At 42.0% G+C, this 21,523-nt stretch overlaps 2 protein-coding genes across 11 annotated transcripts in view; one reads left to right on the top strand and one right to left on the bottom strand.

Moving 5' to 3' along the window:
* The first annotated feature begins 683 nt into the window (after positions 1-683).
* Positions 684-4,532, top strand: LOC146374109 (uncharacterized). Of its 3 annotated transcripts, XR_014802285.1 has the most exons (6): positions 684-1,085; positions 1,614-1,955; positions 2,051-2,296; positions 2,398-2,426; positions 2,534-4,077; positions 4,172-4,532. XR_014802285.1 is itself a non-coding variant. In XM_084951717.1 (5 exons), the coding sequence occupies exons 1-5, from the start codon at positions 1,034-1,036 to the stop codon at positions 2,639-2,641; spliced, it is 777 nt and encodes a 258-aa protein (XP_084807843.1). In that variant the 5' UTR covers positions 684-1,033; the 3' UTR covers positions 2,642-4,532. The 3 variants fall into 3 exon arrangements, 2 of the variants coding, with proteins under 2 accessions (XP_084807843.1, XP_084807844.1); XM_084951717.1 differs by having other exon boundaries at positions 2,534-4,532; XM_084951718.1 differs by having other exon boundaries at positions 685-1,085; positions 2,063-2,296; positions 2,534-4,532.
* Positions 4,533-4,542: 10 nt separating this feature from the next.
* rap1gap2a (RAP1 GTPase activating protein 2a) overlaps positions 4,543-21,523 on the bottom strand; it is a 90,816-nt gene continuing 73,835 nt past the window's right edge. For 6 of the 8 annotated variants that reach the window (XM_084951707.1, XM_084951715.1, XM_084951712.1 and 3 more), the window contains 20 exons: positions 20,068-20,100; positions 19,379-19,411; positions 19,031-19,252; positions 18,824-18,927; positions 16,519-16,597; positions 16,090-16,143; positions 15,203-15,286; positions 14,992-15,092; positions 14,344-14,473; positions 12,621-12,776; positions 12,454-12,525; positions 10,989-11,075; positions 10,723-10,863; positions 9,568-9,717; positions 9,303-9,415; positions 9,111-9,209; positions 8,876-8,996; positions 7,086-7,188; positions 6,869-6,942; positions 4,543-6,521 (listed from right to left, as the gene is read on the bottom strand). In XM_084951707.1, the coding sequence (XP_084807833.1) occupies positions 6,513-6,521; positions 6,869-6,942; positions 7,086-7,188; positions 8,876-8,996; positions 9,111-9,209; positions 9,303-9,415; positions 9,568-9,717; positions 10,723-10,863; positions 10,989-11,075; positions 12,454-12,525; positions 12,621-12,776; positions 14,344-14,473; positions 14,992-15,092; positions 15,203-15,286; positions 16,090-16,143; positions 16,519-16,597; positions 18,824-18,927; positions 19,031-19,252; positions 19,379-19,411; positions 20,068-20,100 (1,965 nt within the window). In that variant the 3' untranslated portion in view covers positions 4,543-6,512. The remainder of the gene's footprint in view (positions 6,522-6,868; positions 6,943-7,085; positions 7,189-8,875; positions 8,997-9,110; positions 9,210-9,302; positions 9,416-9,567; positions 9,718-10,722; positions 10,864-10,988; positions 11,076-12,453; positions 12,526-12,620; positions 12,777-14,343; positions 14,474-14,991; positions 15,093-15,202; positions 15,287-16,089; positions 16,144-16,518; positions 16,598-18,823; positions 18,928-19,030; positions 19,253-19,378; positions 19,412-20,067; positions 20,101-21,523) is intronic. The other 2 variants (XM_084951709.1, XM_084951711.1) reach the window with 1 other exon arrangement.

Here is a 21,523-nt window from a genome sequence, read left to right as displayed (position 1 = left end):
CACAAGCGTCACATAGGACTTAGCAGGAAATGGGGACTGTATGTGCTTTAATCGCTTACATGCGAGTATATTCCCTTCAAAGGTAACCAAAGCGTTTACTTTGAAGATTTGTTGTACGCTGGGAATGGGCTTGCAGTTGTACTCCGAGTGGAAAATCCCTACCTGCGCGTTTATAGTACAACAGAAACGTAATCGTAAAAAACTTTCCCCAGGCTATTTTCTGAAATAAAGAGAACACAAGCACTTTCCCCATAGTAACAGCGGTAAACTATGCAGCCAATGCAAGTGGGTCGTTCCTAATATTTGGTGCCATCTGAGTCCCCGTGACAGAATATAGTGTATTTGTGGAAAAGTTATTTCTGCAAGCTTGTCTTACACTATTAACCCCCTTCTATCATATACATCAATTATACGCTACCAAAACCGTTAATTTCTGTAAAATGTTCAATGTTTTCTTTTTTAATTATTTATTTCTAGTAGGAGTAGTGCTTGTTTGGCTTCTGAAGTGGGAGATGCCAAAGTTTGAAAACCACCGAGCTAGTGAGCTATTCAGCTTCAGCTGTCAGAGATCTGTAAACTCCAAATAACCACATAATCAGCCATCTATGCCTTAATCAAGGTCTCTGGACTAAAATGTTAATCAAGACCTGCACAGAAATGGGAAGGAGAAGGATTTGCTGGTTTCTGTTCTCTTTTGTCTCTTCATGTTATAGTTCTTTGAAGCCAGCCCCTTTCCTGCAGGAAATTTTATATTCCTGTTCATGAGATCACTGCTTCCCGTATTTCAGTTTTGCGTGTGTGTGTGGGTAAGTGTTCACTTCCTTCATCTCTGACCGGACTGGAACAACAGCAGGAGAAAGGAAATACAACATAATTACTGAGTAAAAGAAAGTGAAATAGCGTGAGCCCACTCAGATTTCCAGAAAGTGTGGCAGCATTTAAGAATCAGCCGTAAAATGTAAGCACAAACTCTCTTAGGGGAAGTGATGAACGGCAGACAAAAACACCGTTAAACACATCCTTACAGTCAGACATGTATACCTATCTCCTCGGTGTCATCAGCTTCGTCTATGTCTTCCATACTGGTAAGTGATCTCCTTTTGAAACTCTGACCAAAGTTCTCATTACATAAAAGAAAGTCTCTCTTCTTGCCTTAAGTTTTGTTTTGTTTTTTGTTTTTTTGTTTTTTTTGGGGGGGGTGGGGGGGGGGTGTTTTTTGTTTTGTTAAAGCTCTCGTGTGAACTCTCCATCTTCAGTATTCTATAATAACATGCCATTTGCCATGTGTTTGCCTTAAAAGCTGTGGTAATCACGGTCATGCCAAAGCGCGTCTAGTTCTTTGAAATGTTTGTTAAGCTCCGTGCCTTTTAAATGTGGCCGCCATATGCGTATTTTATTCTGAATGACGTGTGTTTCACTGCATATGGAAATTAGCAGATGTACCAAGTTAAACAAAAACATGTGCGTGTGTGTTTATGTTCCCTGATTATTAATGTGTTTTAGTGGTTATAATCTAACCAGATTGGGACAAAGGCGCACCAAACTGCACGAGTTTCCTTGGCTACACATTCACGTTCCGCTACAGTGACTTAAATCTAAATTCCTTCTTTTAGGTCTCTGTGCTGAAGAATGCCAGCTTAGTATTTTGGCAAAACGCGAGATGTATTATGTGCCAGAAGGGGGCATCTTGTCATTGTCCTGTGTAGTTCAGCACTGTGGAAACAACTGGACCGGTGCCTGGATGTGGGAAAATTCAACATATGATTTTAGGAAGCCTGTGAAGGAAAGCGAGAGACACCATTTGACCAACAAGACAATTTCAGCCAGTCAGACAAAGCTATTCTTAAACATCCAGAGTGTCAACCAGTCGGATGAAGGTTCCTATGGATGTATGGTTGTTTGGGATACAGGTGTAAGTGAAAATGGACATCGCACGCACGTGAACATTACCGCAGGTACAGAGAATGACATATAATGAAGTGCATCACAGTGCATCTGCATTTTGGCCAGCAGGTCTTACTGCTTGTCATGTATCCTCCTCATCATATAGCTCTCATCACAGGTCCCTCTCCAAGGAAACTCCTGCACAGGGTTTTGATCTGTGCTTGTGCATTACTCTGCCTTCCCATCATCCTGGAATTGGCTCGCTGTCTGAGCTCAGAGGTCAAACCACAGCCACTTCCCAGGGCACAGGTCATATATGAAGTTCCATATGCAGCCCAACAAACCATCTCGGCTCCACAACCTCCACCTCGATGCCCGGTACCACAGAAATGCAAAACATCCCCTCCCAAAGGTATATCCTGTGTGTTTCCTTTTGTTAACCTGTTATGAGGCAATACTCAGAACGGCAATTTTTACCATGCTGTCTTTTCTTCTTTTTTTTGTTTTTTGCAGTTCCACCTAAAGTCAAGAGGAAGCCAGAAGTAAGTGAACGTACTGTTTCAATACAGTCCCTGAACATTGTGAACTCACTGACAGGCTTGCATCTCCTAAACTGTGCCCCCCCCCCTTACTTTTCACAATGTTACAGGTGATGTATGCAGTGATTTCAGAAGGTGCACTGGAGCAGCAGGGAGCCACGAGACAGCCTGCCCATTCTGCAACTGTCTACTCATCCCTGAGATTTGACAACCACTAATGGAGTTATGCATTATTTTTATGAATTAAATCATAAAGTTATATCATTTCATATATATGTCTTTACGAAACACTGAACGTGGTAGCTGCCACTACTCGTGTTTTTTGCAAACTGCATCTTTGATACAAGCTTGATACTCTGCATTTTGTGAAGTCTTTAAAGTGACAGTTTACCACAGAATCAAACACAAGTTTTTCCCTCCGGCCCATATTTGCTATTTTTCCATCTAGACTTTTTTGTGGGGGGAGGGTGTGAGGTGCTAGTTACAGATGAATCTCCCTGTACTGAGCAGTTTCATGTAGGAACTACTCTTCCTGCCAAATTACAACCGCCAGCCACATCACCTGACCGAAACAAGCCAGCAGCTAGCTAGTAACACAGGACAGGAGGAGAGAGGGAAACGCCTGTGCTTATTATCTCCTACCATACTGTCATACTGAGCAGGAGCCTCTCACCACAGATGCAGCTTCCTTCTAAAAAACCAAAACACATGTATAGTCCTGTAAGAAGGTTTTCTCGGGACTCTGTGCAGTCCTATGAAAAACTAAGACCTTTGCTGCTTCCATAGGAATTAAAAGAGTAAGTAGCAGCCAGGTGCAGTTGATCAAATGCATCTGATAAATTGATCACCAGGTGTGAACGCCTCGATGAGAGCCGAGGTTTGGGCAGTTTGGAGATCTGGAGCATTCAGGTGTGTGTGAACACTTTGCCAAGGAGGGAAGACATCAGCAATGTTCTTCAAGAAGAAATTGCTGCTGCCGGGAAGAACTACATAACAGAATCAGCGGGCTGGGTTAGATGTGGATAAAAATGAACAAAAACAGATGAGCATGGCTTTTTTGGATGTTTTAAGACAAGAAAACGTATTCTCTCTAAAAAGAACATAGCAGCACGACTTAGGTTTATGAAATTGCATCTGAATAAATCTGAGGACTTCTGGAACAATGTTCTTTGGACAGATGAGACCAAAGTGCAGCTGTTTGGCTGTAATGTACCGCACCATGTTTAGGAAAGACCAAACACAGCATATCAGCACAAACACCTCATACTAGCTCAAGCACGGTGGTGGAGGGGTGATGTTTTTGGCTTGTTTTGCAGATACAGGACCTGGGAACCTTGGAGTCAGTAAGTCAATCATTAACTCTCCTGAATACCAAAATATTGTAGAGTCAAATGTGAGGACATCAATATGACAGCTAAAGTTGTGCTGCACCTGGGTCATGCAGCAGGACAATAATTCCAAGCAAAGCAGCAAATCTACAACAGAACAGCTGAGAAAGAGAAAAATTGATGTGTTGCAATGACCTGGTCAAAGTCCAGACCTCAACCCGACTGACATGCTGCGACGGGATCTTAAGAGAGCTGTGCATAAACAAACCTCAATGAACTGAAGCAACATTGTAAAGAAGAGTGGGCCACAATTCATCCACAAGGATGTAAGAGACTAAAAAATGTCAAATGTTCAAACTACTACTGCTAAAGTTTATTTTGGAAGCTATTTAATAACAGTGTGGACTTACTTTTCCACAGGACTGTATGGGACTACTTTAGGTAGGAACCAGAAAAAGAGCCACTTTAAAAAAGGATCACTTTCATGTAATGTTACATATAATAAGGAGATATTGCATCGCCCAGCTGTACCACCCTGAGGCGCTACAGTAAGCAGACTCTGCTTTGTGAGACGATTTCACAGATCTTCTGGTTTGTATTGTTCTAAAATGTGACCACATTAACTGCTGTCAGAATAATGTGATGGTGCTGCAGTTTCAACAAAATGTGAAACAAACTTCCCTCACATGTTCAAATATATTACACATTAAAGTATAGACAAGAAAAGCACCCGTGTGGAGAGATTGCATTAAAAAAAAAAAAACAACAGAAAACCTGAAACAACGCAAATATGACACAAAATACAACATTTTATTTTAGAATAAATTCTCAATGGCACATTACATAACCAAATATACATATACATGTTTAGACAGCTTTTAACTTAATATATTTCCTTTAATCATTTCACCGTTAATTAGCGTACTCTGCAGTAACAATTTTTACATGACATCGATGCAAAAAAAGTTTAATAACTTAAGCGTATTAACAAAGGAAAGGCTGCAGGGCTTTTTTTTTTTTAGGCGACACCTGCTACAAACTATATAACATCTGAACTTCTCAAGAGGATTTCTATCCCTGCTTCCCTTACTCGAGGTAATCACCGACCGAGGGCAGCGTGTGTTTGGCAACACGCCTGCCTCTAGTCCTGATAAATTAGAAAGGTACTACTCAAGTTAGAACAGCTTCCTGGCAAGTTAAAAGGTGACCTACATGTAAATCACACAGGGCGTTTGTGATTTGGGTGAAACTAGCTATTAAACCTTTTACACTCTTAGGCCAGCCTAAACTACAGGAACTGTTCCCTACACAGTAAGATTACACCGACATTAACACACACCAGCTTGATTGTTTTTGGTCACACTGGAAGCGAATGTGTGTGTCTTTATGCTTCTTTTCCAGGCTAATGTCAGTTGAAGATTAGACCCGTGGTCCTTCTGTGCCTGCGAGCACCGACTTTGCAGTTTGTACTTGTATTTTTGCAACAGCTAAGTCCTTTTTTTTAAAGGCTCATAGTTTACATTCAAAGTGTTTTTTGTAACTTCATAGGTGGTTCGTTATAACCTGAACTTCATATTTTTCAAGTCATCCTCATCAGCTCACATCCTGGGAAAAACCATAGAGATGTCCTAAAGAGCCGCCGTACGTACACGCCGATACACCGAGCTAGCGAGTTTCAATGGGAGGTATCAGAAGGTGAAATGTTTTCACTGAGTGCAACATCTATTTTGAGCAAATGTGTGTGTAGCTCGGCTACCCACAACTGTGCTGTAACCAGATCCCCGTCCTCTCACATAGTGAGACGCACAGAGACGAGACGGAGGCTGAGAAAGAACGTGTCAGCGGCGAAAAGGGCTTTTTCTATGTGTGTGATAGATTGTAAGGCGCAGCTTTGGCTAAAAGAAGCTTGTGGCAAAATGTGTTGGCAGTGCCCCTCCCCACCCCGCCCCCCACCCTGCTCTTGAGTTCAAGTCTATGAAGTTGCCCCTACGGATACAGAAATGCTGTCCTAGGAGGAGACACGTCACGTTTATAGTGCAGTAGACACAATGCAGCAGCTAGCGGGATTACAAAAAGCCTCGGCGAAATGAAAACTTGTTCTCTGAAAAAAGCATTTACATTATGCAAAGAACAAGCTCAGAGAGCACAGTGGAGAAGACTCCCAGCCACGGCGCCTCCGAGGTCTTGCTACTGCGAGTCTTCTGTGCGCAGTTTTCGTCTGTTCAAGGGCGAAGGCAAATACATCCTGATGGCTAATGATTTCTTTTTTTCTTCCTCCACTGGGCACTCAACAGTCAGTGAGATAAAGGTTAACAGTTCAGCCATTAACTCGTGTCGCAATTCCTCTAGGTGGTCATCGTGTTTCTCTCTATCAAACAAGACGCTTGAGGGAAAAAAGCCGAGCTCGGCTTGAACTCACAGTATCACAGCCACGCCAAAGACCCTCATGAAAGGTGGATGAGCAACGGTGCAGCGAGCATCGACTAATCTGTAGCTAAAGACTGGTTGGAAACAAAAGCCAAAATGTCAGCTGCTTCTCCTCCCTATATACTCACAGTAGTTTCAGTTAGATTCTAGTGTGCGGGGGACTCGGTAACCTTCTCAGGTTATCCTTGGCATTGGGAAGTAGTTCTACAGTGATTTTGTGGTTGTTGTTGTGACTTTTTTATTTTGTTGTCGTTGTTTTATTTTTTTGCAGCTCTGTCAGCAGGCGCTGTCCCTTCATTGTGCAAGGTTGGGGTTTTTTCTGTTCCACCCAAAGCTACTCAGACTGAAAGAGAGAAGAGGGAACAAAAAAAAAAACAAAAGAGGAGAGAGCGTTCAGCACACGTCTTTCAGTCCGGGCTTATTACCCAACATCAGCTTGAGTGTTTCAGTCACATTACAGAGTTCCAGAGATAATGAGATGTCTATAAGATAGACAAAGTGTTAAAAAAACAGACAGACACACACACACCAGGGGACTTTTTGGCATCGCTGCCAGCATTCTGCCATAATTATCTTAATTTCAATGTCGAACTTTTTCTCTTTAAAAGTTTTATGGAGCTTCTGTCTCGAAAAGTTGGAAATATCCTACTGAAAAATCTTAACAAGGCAGTGTTCAAGTATCAGACTTACAGTCGTGGATGAGTGGCTCATTTTGTCAAAGCGGAACTTCAAGTTTGACCTCGGTGAAGTCTTAGTTTTTCCATCTGTGGAAGGAAAAAAAGGGAGGAGACGGAAAGGAAACAAAGGAAATGCTCATTAGAAAATGAACTCATCCACCTCTGGCGTATCATTCTGTTCAAACTGGACTAAAAGCTAGTCCACAAATGCTTCATGAATTTAGGCTTACCTGTTGGACTGCGGCACATGATGACAGGGGTGCAGGACCCTTGGCTTTCTATGTTGAGTGCGGGGCTGAAGGCAGAGGAAGAAGCTATGGGTGGATGGCTGGCCTGAGGGAAGGAGAGAAAGCGGGAGGACGAAAGTTAAATATGGACACAGACGTATGGGGGTGGGGGGCTAAAAGAGGTTCTCTGAAACGAGGGAGCAGAATTTTGCTGAAGTTGAATTTAACTTGCCCCTCAGCAAAGTGGGAAACATTGCAAGGAGTTGGGTAGAGCTGGCTTGGAGGGAGAAATGATCATAAAATGGGTTAGATTAAAATAGGTGATGTGGTGTCTTAAGTTTATTTCTAACTCAATATTTTGATTCCCGCATTCTACTAGAGTCAATTTGCATTGTTCATAGTTAAAAATAGTTTTGCTAGCTAACACAGACAACAGTTCACACCTTCAGTCAGTTTAGAATCATCAACCTAACCCCAGTAACTACACGCTTTTGGGTGGAGTAGTTGGAGAGAACCCACACAGACACAAGAAAAACACAAACTGAGGTGAGCACGACTCTCGCAGACATCATAAACACACCAAAGCAGAAAAAAATGCTTTAGAGAGACAGTGCATAGGTTAACAACATGGTAAATGGACTGGTTCTTATATAGCGCTTTTCTGAGCACTCAAAGCACTTTCAAAGTGGATTAGCATAATAGTTCTCCTAGAAGAAATATATATATATATATATATATATATGTGTGTGTGTGTGTGTGTGTGTGTGTGTGTGTGCTAGCTAGCTAGTATGCTAGCTAATGAGCTAAATGTAGCATAAAGACTCTACAAATACTAATTCGCCTGGTTCCAAAGGTTGTAAAAACTAATGGACTTAAAAAAGTAAAATAAAAAAACCCAAGAACTGACCCCTACAAACTTTAAAAATAGTTTTAATCTGCTGCTTCAAGTCTCTCTATTATGCTAATAAAGACTGCGTTTTTCTTCCCATCCAGCCTATCAGATTCTCCCTTGTGATGCCCGCTGGTGTACTTTACTGCTGCATCAGGCACTTAACGATTGCTTTAACAGTTTTCTCTGGCATTTAAGCCGTGTCTCTATCTGTCTCTGAGAGTTTCTACTGCGTAGGGATCATCTGTGCAAGCTGATCTCCTGCCAAACACTGAGAGGAGGAACAATCTCACAGCATTTCTCAGGTAAGATAAAATAACACCTTGAAGCTGTTTTATCTGATACAAGGTGATCAAGTAGAGCTGCAATCATCATAATTGACATGCGCTTACTACGAAGCAGTTCTTAGTAATTATACACTATTTCATCCACGACACTGACACCACCAACAACTTCAAACCTTTGGTTCTGACTCCGTACAGATATGACAGAATATTAGGGCCACATTAAGAAAAAAAATAAGTCAAAATTTCGTTATTAAACTTGAAATACTATTTTGAGATGATGTCGTAGGCTGCTATTCTTCATCTGCCTTGTGTAGATGACTTAGAGAAACAACTTGATCAGCTGTCTTATTGTGACTTGTGCTTCAACATACATCCTCTTTGCTGCATGAGGGTGTAACCATCTGTATGTTTGTATTTGTCCATTGCCACCTAATGCATCTTGCACAAATCCGACCAACTCTTCCAAGTTTGTGTGATTTTTCCTTCAGACCAGATGCAGCTTTCTGCACCATCTCTTCAATGTTCTTATACTTTAAAGATATAACTCTCAACAGCACAACACATTTTCTTTCTTTCGTTCCTTCTTTTGAAATGAATGAATAAAAGTTTGGGCTCACCGTCTCCAGTTCTTCCAGAGCTTCTGTTTCTCCCGTGGTGCTGCTGAAGCTGCTGGTGCTGGAAGAAGAACGAGAAATGTTCTGTCTGCCGCCGCCGCACTCCTTCAGCTTGACAAACGGCCTGTTGAGGAGAACACAGAGGAGCAACCGTGAGTAAAATTTGTACTGACGTGAAAAGCAAACATTAAGCAGTATTGTTAAAGTATTCTTTAGATAAAATCAGCTTGGGTCTCACCTTTCTTTGTTGGGACAGATCTCAGGTGAGCTCGGATTGGATGACGTCTCTGATTTCACGTCCTGGGACAGCAGGCAGCTCTCTGCAAACTTTTGGTCGCTGCACACAAAAAGCAAATCCGTAAGTCAAACGGTAGCTTTTTAAAAAGACTGTAACAGTAATAACTTCTGAATGCAGGGACCTTTAACCTACCCACGCGTGTGTTTGTCTGAAGAGGTTTCTGTGCTGGAGTGGAGACGGGGAAAGAGACCCGAGCGCCGTTTCACAGGGCTCTTCAGGGGAGACTTGGCTGAAAGTACAGGAGGCTGCGGATAACAGAATAAAGAATTTGGTTTCTCTTAGTATTGCAGCACTTTAAAAATGTTCCCCGAAAATCCTCCAACATTAAATATGGATGAGTAAATGAACAAGAACCAAAGCTTTTTGCTCAAGTCACATCTTGCTGAAGTGAACTCACAGTGAAGGTGCTCTTTGTGCATTCGCTGGTGCTCTGTGGCAGACCTCCACCACTGAGGCTGGCTGGAACACCACCTCCTACACCGGGGCTCCTGTGACGGTGAGACCCTACCATAGTCTCCATGGAGTGGCTTCTGACCCGCATGGCTCTCTGGAGAAACAGGAGAAAAGAGAGATGAGCTCATGATGAGGGAGAGGAGGAGGTTAAGGAGTAGAAGCAAGTAATGGAAACAGTGTGAAATAATGAAGTTGGGGGGAGGCAGTGTCAAGAAGGTGACCACAAGAGGGCGCAGTTGTCCAAGAAGAAGAAAAAGTGAGTTAGAGAAGAAAGAGTACTGTAACTGTGTTACACTCATTATTTATATCATTGGTTCATTGATATAAAAGGAGTTTATGATGACTTCCGGTCGGTAACATTCAAATCAAATGTCGATACTTTTCCCACCTTTGCTATCTGCCTCAGCTATGACCAGCTCAAATTCACACACACACAAACAACATCATATGAGATCGTCTTTATTTATCATCATATAATTCCCCCACGTGCATTTACAGTGACACAGAAAGGTAATACACAGCAACCGCCACGACAGCAACAATAAGAGCGCCCCCTGGGACCGACTGCAGAAACTGCAAAGCCGCCGTCCACAACGCCTGCGAAGAGCGATAGAATCAAATGATTACATTAGTTACACATTTTCGTGGCGACAAACAGAGACACACATTCACGACGGTCCTTTTAAAGACACTCCAGCCTTCAGTGAGCACGTGCAATGGCGGTGTGATGGGCTAGAGAGATTTAGGTGGCTGGTGAGAGGAAGCAGAGGAGAAATTCATAAAGAGAAAGGCACAGTCTCATACAGATTTAGCGCCGCAGCGTTTTGCATGTTCACATGTTCACGCTGAATACACACACACACACACAGACACGCACACACACTGTGAGTATAAGGTCAAAATTCTCGAGCACAGAAATCCAGGAGCGTCTGTGATAACAATGGTTTAGCGCCTCAAGTCATCTTGCAGACCTGTGACATTTCGCTGACCTACAGCGAGCAAACCTGGCACTCTTGTGCTGTAATGACGGTGATTAAATAAATGTCACAGAGCTGAGAAAGGATTGAACGATGTACTTTTTGTCTAGGCTCATGTTCACCTTGAAGGACTCCAGCAGGCCTCCGTGTCCCCCGTTCTCCAGCTTGTCCTCCTCTCCGACCTGGCCCAGACCAAGCGCGCTTTGACTCTGCCTGTGCAGCTCGTCGTGGAGATTGTCCAGCAGCGCGGCTCGTGTTCGCCCCTGAAATCGGTTCACACACACGCACACAAGCAGGAACGCATCGGGAAAACGATTAGGGATGAATCGGCAGAGCGGAACGAAGGCATGCTGCGGTGTTTTGGCGTAGCTGTGCGCGCATGTGTCACCTCCAGTTTGGCGAATTTGTCAGATTTGTAGCAGGCGTTTTCAGCATTGATCAGCTTTGTCAGCAGGAAGTCTCGAAACTCTGGGCCCTAGAGAGCGACAGAGGCGAGGAGGGAAGTTGATGAGCAACAAGGAATGGGGAGGGTGACAATGAGGAAAGGAAAAGGTGACCTTAACGATATACAGACAACAGTGCCTCAGCTCATTGTGCTGTGGTGATCATGAGCGTAAATGATTTAAAAATCCCATCTGCCTCAAATTCCCCTTTTCATCCTCTTATTCTGCAGTGAGCAGCTTTATTATCGACTGAATGCTGAAACCAGTGTCTCTAATTTTTTTCTGCATTGGACTTTTGCTTTTGTGACAGAATCCTGAATTAAATCTTTCATCCTTCACTAAGCAATAACTTTATAGAGATACTGAATACCTGTGACTGTATTTTCTTATTATATTACCTTTGGACATTTTCTCCATGAACAGGAAGTCTACAGCTTCTTACCTACTTTAAGATTGGCATCAATCTCCTAACCAACTCTCTGCTGGAAATCTAAAAAGTGTATTTTCACATGCTGCAGATACCTTTTACTGAAAGGCAATCCGTGCTGCAGGTCAGCGTATCATTTCCTGCCAAAAGCACTACTCTTCTTCTTCATATTGAGTGACTGGCTGCCAGCGAAGGATATCAGTTCATTTCAGTGAACTTTAGCTTTTCGTCAGCACAAGTCATTGGAGTCAAGGTCAAAAAGTTGACTCTGCCTGGTGTGTTTTTGGTAGTGTTTGCATGTGTGTGTGTTATTCTGTCTGTAAACAGCTCAAAAGGTTTTCAAGGAACTCTGATAAAAACTGGGGGTGTAGAGACCTTGAAGTCCACCAAGGTCTACAATGATTTATTGACCAAAAAGTGACAAAAAGCCTTAAAACTATTTTTTAAAAGTGTGGTGTGTCCTGCAACGATATAGAAAGTACCGTTTGACCTCTTCTTTATGGTCAAATATAATATTCATAAAATGACTTTTATCTTTAAAACTGTGCTTACATTTGGAAAATACATCCTTTGTTTGTATTAGCAACATTTGGTAAATGATTCTAGTATATGGGGAATTCTAAATATCATTTTTTAAATATAATGTGGCCACATTTGACCTCTGACCTCACATTTCCCTTTGTCTCAAGTGAAAACAAATGACATGCTTAGTTAGAAATATACTGTAGTATAATATTATATATATGATATAATAAGCTCTAATTCATTATGACAAGTTATTTGCAAATCGTACCTATTATCCATTATCTACTCCCTTGCGAGCCTTATCTGATTTTTACTGCACTCAAACCTCTTAAAAAACAAAGAAAACAAAGTCAATATATAGAAAATATAATATTATTCCCTTAAAAGTAAATACTGCCCAGACAGCGAGCTGCCTTGGTGGTGCTTCTTTTCATACTGAGATCACATCTGCCGCTCACCTTCTTGAAGATGGCTGGGTTTGGGAGGGGAGGTCCAAATGAAGGTACATCTTCCCTCGCCGTAACAGACACCTGTCAGCATAAAACAAGTAACAGCCACATGTTACTGTGGCCACCGGCTCACTACAGCACACACGGAAGGAGAGGAAGTATTTTCCTGTTTGTACCTTGTATGTCGTGTGCTCTGTGCAGGGGTTCTCTGCCTGCACAAGGACGTAGGCGTGCAGGAAGTTGGAGGCGATCATGTCCGGAACAAACGGTGTGGGCTCTTCTTGGAAGACTGCGGCGACAATGTCATTTCCTATGTGCCTTTTTCTTTGGAGCTGAGGAGGAAATAATTACCTCGGGTCACCAGTTTTTGCTATGTGTTTGTTTTTGAACACTTTCAAAATAAGAGCTCGGGATATGGCTTCTAGTTCTACACTGCATGAGCCCCTGAATTCAAGAAGGGTTCATATGGTTCTCGGGAGGATTTTAGAGACTTCACATCAAACCCTCAGCGATGGCTTATATAAGAGCAATTTAGTTTTTTATTAGGATGGCAAAGCTCATTGTCACCGAGCACTTTAAGACTACAATGAAGGTTTAAAAAGAAAAGATCTTAACACAAGATTTAATAACTGCCAGTGCAGGGCCCATCAGGCTTATCTCAGTGCTGGATTAGAATAAGAGAAGCGTGCTACATTGATAGCAAGTCCATAAAGTCTTCATGATAATTCTCCTCTGAAACAGAGGGGAGATTTAATTGTTTAGAGTTCATTAAAATAATACATTTGCATGATAGAAAGGCCAGAAAGGTCAGTGGTTTAACACTATGTGCAGATTTTGGTTGTGCATCTGCTATTTTCACACCTCGTCCACAAGTGCCAGATAAGATTTGACATGTGTCTTAGAATACACGCAGTTATGTGTGTACCCAAGTCATGCCCCCACTGTAATTTAGTGTGGATGCTGCTGTCAGAGTCTGAAGAACACTGAAGGTCACTCGTTGATGAGACTGTTCATCTTTGGCTACTCATATTTTTTTCCCTTCTACTTCCTGTACACTGAAAACTTTAGAATAGAACATGTTTGCAGAAAAATGAGATTCAGCACAAAACCAAGAGCTCACTGCAGACACTAAAAGCAAAAGTCTCTGTAGCATTTAAGCTATTATATGGTATATACTATACTGGGGTGACAATTTGCTAATAAGTGATTTAATACACTCCTACAGCATTTTAGGCCATCTAGTCGCTCTTTTACTCCTTTTATGAATGGATTTTAAAAGTTTTGTAACTCATCCTCCTTTATTTTTTTCTTTGTTTTTTCACAAGAAGCCAAAGAACAATTTATTTAGTTTCTGAAACCAGCTGAAAGATATAGATGACACAAGAAAGGTCAGCTTTGTTCAAGTGTTAACTTCAGATCAGCACCAGATGATCCTTTAACCCTAACCACGATTGAATCCTAACCCCCAACCCAACGATGGCTCGAAACGCTCCCTTTGTTGGATTTTTTTCCTGAGTGGACATCCGCAGGTTCTTTTCTGTGTCGCAGGACTAAAACATAATAACTATGTGATCGATCACTTGCAATAGTAAACCTGGATCAATATTAATCATATGATGATCCAGGAACAACACTAACACGTGAATATCAGATACACCATCAGCACCACAGGCATAAAAGCAAGAATGTGCTCCTTTTAAAGTCCTCTTTAATAGCTGTGAGATGATCTAGTGCATTTAACTCAACCATTCTTCCAACAAGGGATCAAATCTGAATTCAGTGCCTTTGAATAAAAGCAATTTAATATTGATATTTCTGGGCTCAAGTGCCCCATTTGGCAGCTAAATCCACACATGCATTCAGTGTAACAATAATAAAGGCAGAATTAAGCCGTGGTACCTGCTGAACATCACCCTCGGTGAAGGGAAGCTTAGTTGACACGTGGAACATAATCTCCCTCTGTCTGAAGACGGTGTAGACAGATTCAGACCCCGTCTGTCCATGGGACACGTCCAGCCCACCACGGAACCTGTCACAGGATCAGAGCTCTCATGTTCTCTGTGCAGCCTCCAGCCTTCACTTACAAGGTTCTGTTTCATGCATTTTACACATCCCGTCATCACATTTTAAGCCTAACTGGCTCCAGTGTCATTCAAATGTGATGTGTCAGCTACAATTTATAGTCTCCTTATGTAAAAGCAACAAGTGTAACCCTATAGGAGAAAGCTTGCGGCACCCCCCCACCCCCTACCTTACAATAAACAAAGCTCTGATTACCTGTCCATGTGGCACTTTCTTTGCACAAATCTGTTGCACTAAGCAGTTTACCCATGTTGCATGCTGAGTCCGAAACAGCAGGACAAATTGCTCCAAGGTTACAGTAATTAAAGCTCGCCATGTTCTTCACTGTAATAACCCCAAGGTTCCTTCTTTTTAGACTCACTCGTTCCTTTGCATTTAAATTTGACTGAATCCTTTCTTCCTGCCACTTTCTCTCACATTATTCTAGTTGTTTTATGCCAATGAACTGCATTTTACTACCCTCACCCTTTAAAATCTTGAAGTTCAACCGTGTCTCCTAAGATACTGAGAAACTCCTTGAAAGCTGGCGTCTCCTCATTGTTTCCAAATAGCTCCTCTTCTGATGTCTGAGGAGGAAAACACATACATGCACATAAAGTGAAGGACAGACAAGAGAAAGATAGATGAGATAAAAGGGTACATGTAAAGTAAGCGGAAGATAATTAAAATAGCTCACCTGTCCAAACTTCTGGTAGATGACTCCGAATTTGAACGTGTTGTTCACCTCATGTTCATCGTAAGCCACTATTAACTGGGATCCCTGTACGTAAACAAAACAGAGTAAAAGTCGTACTTTCTTCCTATGATTATAAGTTGTACACTTTTAAAAAAAAGAAGTGTTTTTTCCTTCTCTATAACACGTCTCCAGGGCAGGTTTTATTGGGTTCATGTTATGTAAGGCTGTCATGCAACAAACTGTATAGCGGCCCCCAGCGAGGGCAGTGATCCTGTTGCTGTCTCTTGCATACGGAGACACAGATGGTTTTTTTCCTTCCCTGAGGCACAGGCTGAAAGCATGCTCCATCACACTCCTCCATCAGGCTCACAGGAGGAAGAGGAGGATGAACAGATCCATCAAATTCATTTTAGAGAGTTGCGGTATCATCAATCGTTTCTTGACTAATATGCTTACTGCGCAGGGCAGATGTTAGAGAGGCAGGAAGTAGGGGGTAAAATGTGACAAGAAGGACGTGTTTTTGTGGATAAAATTTTAGGAGGTTGAAAAGCTAATGAAATCCAATGTGTAGGGACAGGCAGGTGATGCTGGCAAAAAATAATTAAAGCTCAAATATCTATATAAGCCCCGGGCTTTAAATAAAAGCCATCAAATATTTATAGATATGAAAATTCATGAAAAGTTATTTATGAACCTTGGTGTAAAGTTGTGGCAGCTATAATTAAATGTCTTTTCAGCTATACTGCCCCCCTTTGTGTCTCAGGAGACGTAAGGGACTGGAAAAGCTACCTCGTTTCAGCTTGAATGAATATTTGCCTTGGACGGAAGAGCTCAGGTCACACTGGGTGTGATGATGGTTGCAGTGCAGGAACTGAGGATGAACTCACCCGTGGGTACAGGACGGGGTTGAACTTCAGCCCTGTGGCATCATCACAAAAGACCTAACAGATGAAAAAACATAGAGAAGAAGGATCACTGTAAAGGAGCACTAATCCAATGTACCAGAAAATGTCTTTGAGATAATAATAATCAGTCACATGTCAGAGAGCAAAAAGAAATATAACAGGAAGGGAACAATTCCACTTCAACATTTTTTCCTGTTACCTTGACTTCTTTAATGCAATTTTTGTCCAGTTATTACTTGTGAGAAGTGCTATTCTGAAATAATACATGTGATTACGAAAGTCTTTCCTTCTCCCTCACGCTCAGGTGTTCACCATACCTCCCTGAATATGTGCCATTACGTTTTGATGTTGCTATATGTGCATGGAGACTGTCTGCCTTTAAACCTGGTGTACCTGTGAGCTCTATCTTACCTTGGCAATCTGTGGTACGCTGGGCAGCTGGTTGATCCCTGCTAAAGAGATTCTATCGTGAACTGTTTTGGTCCTCGACCTGCAAGAAGAATAGAAATTGGTCATCCACATAGAGAAGGGATGTCAAACATAAGGCCCGTGGACTAAAATCGGGCTGGCAAAGACTCTGATCCGGCCCACTGGATGGCTTTGGAAAATGTAATGGAGGGCATACATTTTGGACTTTTAACTGTGTTTTCATAAGTTTTCCTACTGATTAACCCTTTAAAGCCGGTCAGAGCGGGCACGCTCCGTTTTGCGTAACTATTTTTAAATCCCGGTAGCACTGCAACCACGTAAGCTAGCGCAATAATTTTTTTTGCATATGAAACCGGAGGAGTTGTACTTACATCTTATGCCATCAGCTTGTCCTAGGTCACAGTTTCCTTCCACATATAGCTTTGCAAAAACTGCATAAAAAGCACTTGCAGCAACAAAAACATAATATTCCAGAAACACGCTTTGCCGATCCGATCAGCTGTTTGTAACACTTCCTACGTCTATCAGCGCGAACTATCTAATGTCCGCCATGACCTGCCCGAAACCGGAAGTGACGTCATTTTGCGGAAATGTAGGGTTTTTTTTACCATCAGGGCCTTATGAGCCTATACTGGTGTTTTTAAAAGTTATCTTTGACTTTATGACTTTCTGTGTCGTTTCTGGGATGCTTAGGACTCATATTGCACTGCTGGAAATAGTTTATTTTGATGCATATGCTGTTTTTTTCTGGAAATCTGCATTATAATATTTATTTTCGTTTTTCCTGCAGTATATAAAAATTGGTGTATTTCAAAAATAAAACTATGAAGACACTCAAAATAAATTTCCTGTGGTGGGAAACTATTTTGTGCAACTTTTTTGTATTTACAGTTTTGAGGGATAACCCTCTTAAATTACTCTAACTAGAAATATATGTTAAAAAACAAAAACAATTTTAAATTTTTTTGTAGTTTATTGCACTTTTTTGCAATTTATGTAATTACTATGCACTTAATGCATACATATATTAAAATTTGGGCTATAATGGTTGTATTGATGTATATCAACTTGAAATGCTCCCAGAAATGGCACAACAGCATGTAAAAATATAATATAAGCTCTTGCGGACTTGGTTCTATGGTAAGTCTTAAAGGGTTAAGAACTCAAAAAAAACAAACAATTAACATGTCAATTTTTTACAGTGGTCCCACAGTTAAAAAAAAATGCAAAATGTGAATGAACAAAAACTTTATTTTATAATTACAGTACAGTCTGGGCAGGGAGCTGCGTAACTTTTTCTCTTATTTTACACAATTGTTTGTTGCACTTTAAACCCAATGGGGATTAAATGGGCAGTTAAAGTTTTTACACTGACAGAAATGGGAATTTTACTGGCCCCGCCCACTCAAAATGGGCTGAATGTAAAAGGAGTTTGACTTATAGGACCGTTCAAGAATTTGTTCCATCAAAGAGATTTCTAGTTAACTCCTAGTGTCCATGTAGTTCACTGTCCCGGTGAAATTTAAGGAAGAATATGAGGAAATTTGAACTAATCATTTTAACCAATTTCGAATTGAAGAAAAAATAAAGTCACTGGGCTCATTGACTCTAAATGTAGCAGTGCTGCTCATAACACTAGCATTATCACAGTCATCTGTCATAGAGAAGATTAGCAATCACCTGTCTACAGTTCTCTGTGCAACACCCACAATGGCTACGTAACAACAAAGCATTATGCTATTTGTTTTGCTCGCCCGTTAATCAAAATGTCAGCAACTGTGATAATAGCAAAAAACATTCATCACAGAGCAACAAAATCATATGAAATTTGGCAAACATGGAGTGCACAGAGCTGCAATAAAACAGAATGGAGGCCTGGGTTATTAGTGTGTTTTAGCCATGCCAACAGTGTTTGTGTGTCTTCGGGGTTTTAGGTTTGTCGAATAATTAATTGGAGCTTGACTGTGGTTCAGACAGAAATGTCACAAAAATGTATCGCAAATGTTTTCAGATATGTTGTTTGCTTTTCCTCTATCGGCACTATGAGAATGGCATTTGGGTCGTGTGGATGGATTGATTTTTGTTTTAGAAGAATCTGAATGAACTGGCACTAGGCCATGACAGGTTTTCATTCATCCTCCTTTCGCTCTTATTATAACGCTATGGCAGGTATTTTTGGTTTAGCCCATCACTAACAGGAACATGAAGGAAAACCACATCAGACTTTAAATCCTGAACTTATAATATGTGAAGTGAAGCTACTGTTGCTGCCTTTGCCTGATTGTACCTGAGCATGATGCGCAGGAACTCCTGTCCCTCAGCCTCTTCGTGTTTCAGGGACATGATGAGGTTGCCTATGCTGCTGCCGGTGCAATAGTAGTTCATGTGCTCCTGGGTGTATGGATATAGAAAAGGAGGTAAGCGAGGGAGAAAGGTGCAGTTTAGACTTTAAAGACTCGCACTGCTTGGTACAAACTGACATGACTGCACTAACCTTGCCCAGGAAGTGCTTGCGGTAGGCACGGGCTGTGCTGTTGCACTCCAGACGGTAGCTGTGCCCCCCACCGGGGCTCATGCCCTCTCCTCCGTCTTCCTCCTCACAGAAACTAGATTCTGAGGAAGATGGAGTTCCTGCCGGTGCCTCCACATCTTCAATCCAATAACCCCCGAACTGGGGCAGGATTACCTGGGGGTATGGACCACCTTTCTCTAGGACCTTGCGTGTAACATAAACCAACATAAAACATAACCAACTAAAAAAGTGTGTGCTTTTCATGTTTTGCCAAAGGTTGCAAATGTTTTGCATTATGGCTGAGTGAAAGATGAGCTAGAAATGACTCACATCTTCTATCCGTGGGTAGGGGATATAGTCATCCTGTAAAAGAAAAGAGGACAGACATACATACACATATGCACACACCATCAGTAACACTTTTAACTTGTATGAACTTCACTTTTGCGACGGTGAAACAGATCCAAGCACATCCACAAACACAGGTGCGAAAGGGGAGCGCAGCTCACGATACTAAATAAATGTCGGGGCGATGATCAACGCAAAATGCAAGTCATCAGCAAACATCAGTGAGGGAGTGTGTTTGATTCAGTGGCCCCTGAGATTTTAGAGCTGTGTGCCTTTGGCACTGCTAGCCCGGCTCCAGTGTGACCTCTAAAATACTGCTGAGGCCTGTCTGCATTGTTGGTGGTGCAGGGCTCCGGGCAGCCAGTCATTTATATTCTGTGGCAGCAGGAGCCAGCAACTCTGGCAGGCCGGAGAGGATCAATTGACAGCTGGAGTTCATTCAACTTATAATCAATCTGATCAGGGGGTTATGGATTTTTGCACTTTGAAAGCCCTGAGAAAAGTCTGAAAAACGTTCACGGGGTGTTCAGAATTCCTTCGCGGCGAGGAGTCCGACCACAGAGCAAAGCAGTGCAACAATGAAGCACAGCATGCAGAATAAATGGTGACACACACAGACACACTAATGAGACCCACAGAGAAGATATCAACAAGTGTGTATCGAGTCACACCTTCCATTTTTTGGTCTCTTCAGCTTTAGGGACCTTATTAAAGTCCAATCGCAGCATAAGAGTGGAAAAGCACAAGAGGTCAAAAAAGAATTTAAAAAAATACAAGTTCAGTTTATTTGTGCAATGTTCCAAAGGGGTGCAGAAACATTCTTGTTTTCAGACTTCAGACTGTCTCATCTGCTGACAGGTGAAAACAGAGTGAGTCATATGTGCTAATATACTCTCTTGCAAACACAAACACATACACGAGCGCACACAGGTAATGCAGTCACTTAGTCATCCCCTCTCTGAATCCAGCTTCCACACACTAAGTGTTCCTTTCTTCACTTGTTATTATCATTTGTTGGAACACAGAAACGCTGCGGCGCAGGCCAAAGCCTTTTTTTTCATAGTATGCAGCGCAGTGCAAATATATGCAGCTATGAAAAGCCAATCTAGTACACACAGTAAATTGGCCAATTATGCTACAGGCCCAGTGGAACAGCTCATCTACATGACTGAAAATAAGAGTGAGGAAATAAATGCATGTGTGCAGATTCACAGCTCTTAGCATACACAACACCACCACGCCACCGCCATCGCTTATACTGCCACCAATCATACCAAGAGTCAGGCAGAATTCATTTGAAGAGTGCAAATGCAACCCCGACACACACACACATACAAGTGTTTGCACACACTTCTAAGTCTAATCTGTAGTGGTTTATGTATGTCTGAGTGCATACTGATGGAGCAGCTGTTGCAGTCAGCAGGGAGTCAGTGTCAACAGTATGACACTGATCAGAAAGAGTCTTCAGAGGCTTCGATTTTTGGTCATACAGAAGAGCCAACAAAGGCAGAGGAAGCAGAGAGAGGGGTGAAAATTGGTGAAGCTGACAAAAGAACAGGAAAGGAGGGAGTGGACCGGAGACGGGGAGCAAAAAAAAGAAAAAAGTGACCTTCATCATCAGGAACACACTTTGAAAGCCTGATTCCAAACGTTCAGAGCCCAGACGAGAAGGTCAATGCAAGCTGAGCTTCAGCAAAGACCGACGAGCTGCCAGTTTCACTCTGCATACGTGTGTGACTCTTTGATCATCAGGCTGCTTAGGGGGCCGTCATCCTCTAGTTACACTTTCTAAGTAACTCCAGTGATGTCCTCAATCAGGTTCTCCCTCACGCGGACTTACCATCTCACACCTTGTCTCCTCTTAGCTATTTCTGTTTACTTCTATTCTAAACACAGAAGCTATTTTACATTGTTTTTGACTCAGTCTCTTACACGATGCTGTGTTTCTCTAACTGTAAATAGACCACACGGCAGTCTTACTTGCTGTTACTGATACTGTAAAGAATATTTTCAACAGTGGATCAATTCGTATGTGGTACAGTGACTAATACTCACTGCAATTCTCAGAAAAGGCTGCGCACATGAGACTGACCTAAAATGAACTACAGAGGCCGACAAGTCAGTCAA

This window comes from Perissodus microlepis, chromosome 14 (assembly GCF_051167445.1).
Source record: "Perissodus microlepis isolate ML-2025 ecotype Zambia chromosome 14, ASM5116744v1, whole genome shotgun sequence".
Taxonomy (NCBI): Eukaryota; Metazoa; Chordata; class Actinopteri; order Cichliformes; family Cichlidae; genus Perissodus; species Perissodus microlepis.
The sequence above is the reverse complement of the archived record's forward strand: the minus strand, read 5'-3'. Positions and strand labels throughout refer to the sequence as shown.